Here is a 10,000-nt window from a genome sequence, read left to right as displayed (position 1 = left end):
CACGATCGAACTATTATGGGAATATTTGGTGTATCAATTGTGTGATCCCGCGACTTGAGTTTTTTTCAGTCTAATTTTCGGTTTATATGAGATTTTAGCTTTAAACGAAAAGTTTCTTCTAAAATCTAGACTGCAAGCAGTCCCTTTCTGGTTAGTCGAGAGGGTGCGCTCACAGCGCAGCGAGACTGGAGAGAAGAGTAATAAACGAGAAGAGACTCTCCCCAAGCCCCCCTCCGCTAGTTCGAGCCAGTTTTTTCGCACTCGGCTATTTCGCGCGACCTCTCGACTATCCAGAAAAAGACTGCTTGCAGTCTATCTAAATTCCTTTTGTATGTATATGTATTTTCGATTTGTCAAATTAAATTTCGATATTTTCTAAAATTTCAGAAAAATCTTGAAATTGACGATGTAGACAAGATTTTTTTAATGCATGACGTCATTTTGGCATGAAAGGAGTTCATGACTTCCACGTTACTGTCACTAAAGTATATTTTTTATCCTATACACATCATGTAAGCTGATCATATAAGTTTCAGTTCCATAGCGTGATTATTTTTAGTGATATATAGGGGAGAGGACACTTTCTCACCTGCCAAGGCTCACGAATGACTTAATCTTTTCGGACAGTTCCAGGTAACGCTGACTTTGTATGGCTTGAAGAAGAATCTGAGATGTTTGGTCCTGGTGACTTTGTAGAAGTTTTTCAAAGGGCACAAAAGGTAAATAAGAGCATAACAATGTGTAAATCACGTAATCATCACGATATTTATTATTACTTTATTAAGCTCTTTGTAAATTTATTATCATTTCGATTTCTTCGTATACAGTCTCTGCATACGAGTGTCGCCGACGAAGTGGATGGTGGTCGATGCAGTGACACTGATTGTGAACCAAGCAACTCTGATTCGTCTGATGAGGGTACAAACCCGAGCAGTGGAGGACGTGAGACTTGTCAAACGACCAGAATGTTCACCTGTCCAGAGCAGAGCTGTACGAAAACCTTCATCAGGTATTCGGCTTTGGAGCGCCACTGTGAGTTTGGCGCACACGTGAGATCCCTCGGGAGGATAACCCTTCAAGATCGAGCCAAAATTAGTTATGCGAAAAATCTCCATGAAGGACAAACTAGTAAGCAACAGAGCCTACCAGTTTGTGGCGCTCCAGTGACGAATCGTGCTTCAGACACATGTCAAATGGGTTGGGCGTTGAAATCCAGTCCGAGAAAAGTGCGGTTTACCCAGGAGCAAAAAAATTTTCTGGATCTTAAATACAACCTTGGCGAACAGACTGGGAAGAAAAGCAGCGGTGAGGATGTGGCCAGGCAGATGAGACGAGCTCGTGGACAGGATGGGAAAAGATTATTCGCCGTTGATGATTTCTTAACCGCGCAACAAATCACTTCATACTTTTCGCGTATGGCCGCCAAGAGGAAGAATGTCACAGAGGCAGAGGTAGACACAGAAGAAAGAGAAAACTTGATCCGTGACGTGACAGCCGAAATCACGGAAAGGCTAGTTGCTGAAGAAGAAGATCAACCTGTGTCAGAGGTAGAGAGTCGCGGTTGCTGCTACTCGTACAGGAGAGTAAACTTGTGCCGTATGAATAAAGATGAGCTTCGGGCCAAACTAACGCTGTCGAACCTAAAAAGCCTATGCCTCAAGTACGGAATTCAGGGCGTATCGGGAAACCGAAAGAAGGAGCCATATGTGAATGCTTTATTCAGTTTCATGGAGGCGAGTCCATGTAACTTACACAAAGGCCTCTCACAATACTAGAGTTATTACTTGTGGTGCTTTCTATTTAGTTTCAACGATTATTCCCTATCGAGAAGGTGCTCATTTGTTTAGTTTGAAGGTAAATACCTCGGCATAGTTGTAATTAGTTATGACGGGTAGCCGGAGTCCATTGGCTTTACTACACTGGATCACGTTAATGTAAGAGTGGATACCATTTCATCTCTTGGTTTAGCCACAGGAAATCCAGGAGTACCGACAGGTGTTAAAATATGTTCAGGTTTTCCTTAACAACAAATAATGTGCAGGCTTGAATGAGAACAAGGAAGTTAGTTTTTCTAAAAACTCTTGGACGTTCGAACTCTGTCTGTCTATACAGGTATGCAAAAAAAAAAAGAAGGAAATTCATAGTAAAGTAGCCATAGTAATCCATAGTAAATTCAGGAGTACTGACAGGTGTTAAAATATGTTCAGGCTTGTGTTAAAATATGTTCAGGCTTTCGTTAACAACAAATGATGCGCTGGCTTGAATGAAAACAAGGAAGTTAGTTTTTCTAAGAACTCTTGGACGTTCGAATTCTGTGTGTCTATACAGGTATGCAAAAATAAAAAAAGGAAATTCATACTGTGCGTGCCAAAACGGCAGATTGCACTTGTTCACTGGTTTAACGTGGGGCTCTGTGGTACGTATGAACCCGAGTTAGATTTTGCGCCTAAACATTTCAACCTTGTTCCCAGTTTCCCAGGGTATGACATTGCTCAACGTTTAACTTTTCTTTGATGCTTCCATTCGATTTTTCGGTTTTACGGTTTTTTTTTTTGTTTGTTTTGGTTTTCTTCACCATTGCCATTGTAAAACAACCCCATTACAAGAGGATATCATTACACTCACATCCGGTGTTACATCCCATTACATTGTGTTACATCCGGTCAGCAGTCGTGCTTCTCGGACTTCCGGCCTTCGCGTTCGATTTATTCACCATTCTTGGCTTGTTGACTATCGCAATATCTGACTCGATTTTAGCCAAAGACGTTACTTTGGATTGTTCAAAGGCATGCATTTGCTTTGTACATTGATCTCGACACATTTACTTGACTTACTGGTTGGATAATATTGATGAATTTAGGTGCTCGACGGCTGAAATCGCAAGTATTACGACCATGTTTTGACCTTGTCAACTATTCTTTGTCAAGTGTATCGGGCTACTTGAATCATCATCTCTGGTCTGAAACACGGCAAACTGGATATTCGATGGGAGTAACTGTTAGACTAGAGTCTGCGCTAGATTTGGTCAAAAAAAAACGAAGCGTGCGAAGGAGAGACACTAGAGAGTACCACGCGACGAAAGCACCCTAAAGAAATCCCCAAAACCTCCAAGGTAGGTTTTGTTTCAATTTATATTTCATCAAATTTGTGGCTAAAACCTTATTTACTAAATGTAGGAATCAGACAAGATGATAAAAGATACTTTTGAAGCAGATTTTCTCTCTCTAAAGCCTGTTTTAGCCAAATACTAGAGCCCTCAAAATTACCAATTTTGCTATGTTGTGCAATTTGTCCCAGGTGTCTTCAGCACCCATGGTCAGAATATAGTTTTCCCCAAATTGATTTTATGATATTTAGAAACCTCAATGTCCGTGTTATCTCTGCTGCTTATTTGGTTTATGTGGAAAGAGTACTTTCGGAGAAATAACGAATATGGTTGTGCTTGTTTTTCCTGCTTGTCAAAATGGCTAACAGGGAACATAGTAAGACGAGCATTTTCTTCTTGTTTATAAAACCCAATTTAATTTAACGGCAAATTTTATAAACTGGGAGAGTGGCTCTACAATCTGTATGAATTTCATTTGAATTGGTTCACATGCACCCGAGAACCAGACCCGTTTACTTTTACTTTTTGAGAGTGGAACTTTTGCTCAAAACATGGTCGTGAGGCTGATGTCATCTAGTACTGTTACCATGGCAACGATACATCTGCCGATCCAAATATGGCTGTTTTTGTTTATCCCACAAGGTAACCTACCTCCACACAAAAATTGAAGGGGGGTTAAAATTTTTCATTTCCAACTTTGCTTCACTTTCCTGGAGAATTGCTCTTAATACACAAAAAGTTGCCTCTAAGACGTTTACGGTCTTTTTATGGAGTTAACATCTTGTTTAGCTTGAAGCAAATATTGTCTCTCATTTTAAAACACAGTCTATGCACTGCTGCAAACAAAGGGAGAAAACTGACTGAGCCTCCACAATTCAAACGCACTATATCAGTGGAGCGAAGCATTTGCAAAAACACACTCGTTATTTAAATACAATTCAAGCCTTTTCAGTATTACTGTGACACGTTGCACAGCTCTATAACACGCTACAACGATTACTAGAGAACTAAAAAACCAAATAGCCGTGCCAAGAAACACAACTGCTTGTGACAAACACTAATATCCGCGCCCGGCATTGCAGCAATTACAGAATGAAGCTCATTGCACGATACAAGCAATGATTAATTCCTGTCCTAACATTACCCAAATCTCAACAAGAAAGGCAGTTAAAACTATCAAGCACTTAAAAGAGCCAAGCCAAACCCAGCTGAAATGCCCTATGTGGTATAACAACAACGTCGTTGAACACACGGAATAAGAGGTCATACTCAAAACGAAGAGAATTCAAAGAGGAAACTGAAAAATCGTTAGGTGAAAATGACCTCTCGGATGATGAACATATGATGGCTAAATCCAAACCCGCTACAAATACTTGCGAGCAGCGCAGGCTTTTAAAACCAATTCACCCCTTTAAAAAAAAAACCTACTTGTATAAGCTAGATTTAAAAAGGCTAAAACAAGCGCCAGAAAGTGACGTAGGCTTGTCAGTCTTTATTTACACACCGAATTCTAAACCATAGGCAGCCCAAACTGACAAAATCATTATTTTCATAAGAAAACTGGTTATTGGTACTGGCTTTTGCTTCAAAAGATTTTCCAAAATAGTCATTTGGAATTCACATCGAAGGAATATTTTTTCAGTCAATAAGTCGATTTTCTTGTGATCAGTGTGATGTTAGAAACAAATTGAGTTTTCCTGGAGGGGGCAGCCCCCGCGCTATGTACGGCCCTGTAAAATCTCCACAGTACTTTTTATAAGAAAAGTAACGGGACAAGATAGGAGAATTTGTTCTTTGATATTAGAGGTCCTGTATTAAGCGGTATTAGCTAAGCAGTACTAGCTAACCTTCATGTATGGCTCAATGTAAATAAGCTCAGCCTGAATATTGTCAAAACGGAATTAATGTTAATAGGCTCACGGCAGAGACTGGCTAGTACTACAAGTGGCCATTCACTTACTGTGCAAATTGAAGGTCACGAAATTGATAGAGTGCCCCACACCAAATCCTTAGGACTTTACATCGATCAAAATCTTTCGTAGTCCAAACATGTTAATAAGACTGCCAAGATTATCTCCTCTGGCATAGGTGCACTTAAAAAACCGAGACCGTTCTTTTGCGACGATACAACAACAACAACAACAACAAGCTTTATTTGCATGACTATAACAAATACAGTATTGCAAAAGCTATTCATAGCTAATTATTGATTCGTTAACTAATTCTTAAGATAACTTAAAATAAAATAAAATAAAGTAACTGAAGTCTTTGCTTATTTTAAACTTTTCATACAGTAGAAGTAATCATTCCGGAGAGAAGTTTATCTCTCAATTCGAAGCACGAGGTAACAAATGAAATTAATTGAGTGTTTATAAAATAGTCTGTTGAGTTCATTATATGCGATAGTAAAGTTTCTTTTACTAATAGTCGTGTTAATGGAAGGCTAGGTTCTATTTTAGAAAAGAACATATCTCTTAAAGAAGAGTAACTTGGGCAATCTAATAAAAAATGAATTTCGTCTTCAATGGTTTTACGGTTGCAAACATTAGACACCCTTTCATTACGGGGTATGTTGTCGTATCTTCCTGTTTCAATCAAAAGCTTGTGGCTGCTTATTCTTAGTTTCACTAATGCTTTCCTAGAAGCGTTTTTCCTTGTGAGAACTAGACCGCTGTATTTTAATAACCGCTGTATTTTAATAACTTCTCCACAGTACTTTAATAAGAAAAGTAACGGGACAAGATGGGAGAATTTGTTCTTTGATATTAGAGGTTAAAGGGTTAACTGAGATGAAAAACTGAACTACAACGTCGGTCTGTACGGATGCCAAGCCTTGGCTAGAATGAACAATCACAATCATACATTGAGCGTTTTTCTTTTATAATACAAAATTAAAATAATGAAAAGATTCTCTTGTCGTTAAAGGGAGAGTTTCACGGTTCGGCGCATGTGCGAGCGATAAGGTAAGCGCTGTCAAGCCAATTGTTTTTGGACCAATTAGAAGCGAGTACACAACACCGGCGGGATATGGCGGGCAAGTCTTCGGTATAACTTGCTGGCATAAAAATAAAACTGACATGACCGGCCAGTGTTTTGGTCACGTTTCAGAAAGAAACAAAAAGGCTGTCCATGTAAAACACATGGGGATTAGGTTTGGACATTCAAGAAATGCCAGAACTTATGCGAACGTATACGGTTTTATTTTAGTACAATGTCGATATCTCGCGGCATCGACCTTTTTTTATTACGCACGGTTCGAAAAGCCGAGAAGCTCCCTAAATCCAGTATTTCATCAGCATTCAGTGATAAACTTCCTATATAGTGTGTACACTCGATAACCTGATTTTATTAGACCAGCGAGAAGGCGAAGAACGAGAAATCCGCAAGCTTCAAGAAGCGATGCGACTGTTTAGTAACAACACCACTGAGCGTCCTTCCGAGATGCTGGAATGCATTTGAGAAAACTCTCCATAGTGGCAAATCAAAACTGCGTTTGCCATTCGAAATGACCATAATTGTATAGATAAATGAATACCTTACAATAGATTTTGTAGTTTGCCGCAAATCTTTTGGATTTTTTTCTACTGCCCGCTATTCGAGCCCGCTAATAGACTACAACTAACTCGCACATTTGATCTCATATTTATTGGCTTCGCGTCTCACTGTTGTACAATTTTTTCCATCCAAAGCAAAACACTGATGTTTGATGCTGTTTGTCCGTCGAATTCTCCGTTTTTGACAGTTGAATTCCATATGAACAAACAGTACGATTGAAATCTAGAAAATCCTCGCGAGTTCATCCAAAGCCAGTTGGTGACCTTTGCCATTTCCAGCGAATGCAGATGTGCCGCGAAATCGTTGTCTATTTTAAACAGACTTATCCCTTTACCAATTTTCCACGTTTGGTGGACGTATCTCGTTAACCGCACAGGATTTCTACATCCACTCCACTCTGTCCGCTTAACTTCTGTGCTTCCAGAGAGTCCACAGAACGTCCCGTCGCCGGTCGGCCGCGCCATCGACAAAAATGTGGTTTTCGGATGCTAAAACACTTTTAACCGTACAAAAATCGAACTTATATTTACAACAGGAAACAAAGATTATAAAAAGTGAAGAACGAAGAGCGGATGATCCAAATTCGGGCGCGATTTCAACAGATTGTTCCACCACAAGGTCGCATCGAATTTAGTGTCGACCCGTACAATTTATTTTTGAGCCGGTCTGCTCGCGCATGCGCTTGACCGTGAACTAATCACAAGTGTGTTTTTCCCCCTAGCTTTTCATACTTTTGATCATTGCCTGACCATTTTGTTGAAATAAACAACGAGGTATTTCTTTATTCATTTTGTGAGTTTTAGCATGTACCTCAAGACGTACCACTTGGAAGACAGCTGTTCATGTTATATGTAGATGCAACTCAATTTTAGACATCAGATGTGAGCGCTAGCCGAAAGGGGTTTGCCTAAAAAGGTCTAGGGGCCGGCTTTCCTCTCCCTCTTTGTCGGACTGAGCACAAGACCATCTCCGCTGGCATAAGAGACCTGCGGTGTCAGAGGTTTCTTTTGCCAGGACTGTTGTATTATTTCAGAATAAAAAGTAGCGAGATTAAAACATGACGTTTCGGCGACAACATGTAACATGATGATCACATTAATAGGATGATTACATTGACTTTCAGGCCTTCTTTGCGTAGAGAAATAAGCGCGCGGTCAGTGGATCAGCGATTCAGGCGATCGACAGAACGGTATCAGTTGTGACTTTGCTGGGGAGCGAATGGACCTGACAGGAAAACAACTTCAAGGTCTCAGTAAGTCTTGAACAATCATGTTTTATTTTATGTTGTTTCTTTTAATTTCACTGTCGTGTTTGCGTTAGATCGAGAACGAAATATTTTCGAATTAGCGATGTCATTGATTATTCTAGCTGTGAAGTTGTTCGTTTCAAGAACCATCGCTTAACTTATGTTGTTATTTTCGCACTTCTTTGTGAGAAAACGTCCTTTCAGTTAAATACCGTAAGTTTACCTAGCTAATCCACACAATCAGACTTTCTGCGAATGCCTTAAGGTGGAGTTCCACTGTGGCGTAAATTTTAGTTGCGTACAGACGTGAATTGAGCTGGCTTTACGTACGTAAATAAAATAAGACGCGATGTATGAGCGGCGTGCGTAAATGTAAAAAGTTGAACAGCATTCAACTTTTTACGTTTATGCACGCGACTGATAGATCGCTTCTTATTTTATTTAGGTACGTAAAGCCAGCTCAATGCACGTCTGTACGCACGTAAAATTTACGCGACAGTGGAAATCCACCTTTAAGAAGTTGAACAGCACTCAACTTTTTGCTCATACATCGCTTCTTATTCTATTTACGTACGTAAAAACCAGCTAAATTCATTTCTGTACGCACGTAAAATTTACGCGACAGTGGAAATCCACCTTTAGTTACTTTCTAGAATAGGCCTTATCACGGTTTTCGAGGCCATTTTGACGGGTAGGCAAACAGGCTTGAAATAACAGTGTTTGTATGGAAATCCGATGTCAAATAATTTTCATAAAACATCGCTTCTGAAAGATAACAGGCTTGAAATAACAGTGTTTGTATGGAAATCCGATGTCAAATAATTTCCATAAAATATCGCTTCTAAAAAATTCATGAATTGGAAACTTTTGGCACTAGAAAAAGGATTTTAAGAAAAAAATTGGAGGGATGTAACCGTGACGGAAAGCGTCCAGTCGTGTTTTGAACTTTCCATACATTTCCCTGTATTTTTTGACCGCTTAATACACAAAAAGTTGCCTCTAAGACGTTTATGGTCTTTTTATGGAGTTAACATCTTGTTTAGCTTGAAGCAAATATTGTCTCTCATTTTACAACACAGTCTATGCACTGCTGCAAACAAAGGGAGAAAACTGACTGAGCCTCCACAATTCAAACGCACTATATCAGTGGAGCGAAGCATTTGCAAAAACACACTCGTTATTTAAATACAATTCAAGCCTTTTCAGTATTACTGTGACACGTTGCACAGCTCTATAACACGCTACAACGATTACTAGAGAACTAAAAAACCAAATAGCCGTGCCAAGAAACACAACTGCTTGTGACAAACACTAATATCCGCGCCCGGCATTGCAGCAATTACAGAATGAAGCTCATTGCACGATACAAGCAATGATTAATTCCTGTCCTAACATTACCCAAATCTCAACAAGAAAGGCAGTTAAAACTATCAAGCACTTAAAAGAGCCAAGCCAAACCCAGCTGAAATGCCCTATGTGGTATAACAACAACGTCGTTGAACACACGGAATAAGAGGTCATACTCAAAACGAAGAGAATTCAAAGAGGAAACTGAAAAATCGTTAGGTGAAAATGACCTCTCGGATGATGAACATATGATGGCTAAATCCAAACCCGCTACAAATACTTGCGAGCAGCGCAGGCTTTTAAAACCAATTCACCCCTTTAAAAAAAAAACCTACTTGTATAAGCTAGATTTAAAAAGGCTAAAACAAGCGCCAGAAAGTGACGTAGGCTTGTCAGTCTTTATTTACACACCGAATTCTAAACCATAGGCAGCCCAAACTGACAAAATCATTATTTTCATAAGAAAACTGGTTATTGGTACTGGCTTTTGCTTCAAAAGATTTTCCAAAATAGTCATTTGGAATTCACATCGAAGGAATATTTTTTCAGTCAATTAGTCGATTTTCTTGTGATCAGTGTGATGTTAGAAACAAATTGAGTTTTCCTGTAGGAGCAGCCCCCGCGCTATGTACGGCCCTGTAAAATCTGCACAGTACTTGTTATAAGAAAAGTAACGGGACAAGATAGGAGAATTTGCTCTTTGATATTAGAGGTCCTGTATTAAGCGGTATTAGCTAAGCAGTACT

General features: G+C 39.5%; 1 protein-coding gene and 1 long non-coding RNA gene across 3 annotated transcripts in view; both read left to right on the top strand.

Moving 5' to 3' along the window:
- Positions 1-1,024, top strand: part of LOC146467984 (uncharacterized) — a 5,507-nt gene extending 4,483 nt beyond the window's left edge. Inside the window, exon 7 of the mRNA XM_085125631.1 lies at positions 828-1,024. Coding sequence (XP_084981757.1) covers positions 828-877 — 50 coding nt within the window. The 3' untranslated portion in view covers positions 878-1,024. The remainder of the gene's footprint in view (positions 1-827) is intronic.
- The window catches only part of LOC146467983 (uncharacterized), a 22,373-nt gene that overhangs the window by 7,394 nt on the left and 4,979 nt on the right, over positions 1-10,000 (top strand). For both annotated transcript variants that reach the window (XR_014867697.1, XR_014867696.1), the window contains exon 2: positions 7,785-7,913. This is a non-coding gene — a long non-coding RNA (uncharacterized LOC146467983). The remainder of the gene's footprint in view (positions 1-7,784; positions 7,914-10,000) is intronic.

Source organism: Pavona decussata, unplaced genomic scaffold (assembly GCF_977016875.1).
Source record: "Pavona decussata unplaced genomic scaffold, jaPavDecu1.1 SCAFFOLD_134, whole genome shotgun sequence".
Taxonomy (NCBI): Eukaryota; Metazoa; Cnidaria; class Anthozoa; order Scleractinia; family Agariciidae; genus Pavona; species Pavona decussata.
This window is presented reverse-complemented; position numbering and strand designations above follow the sequence as displayed.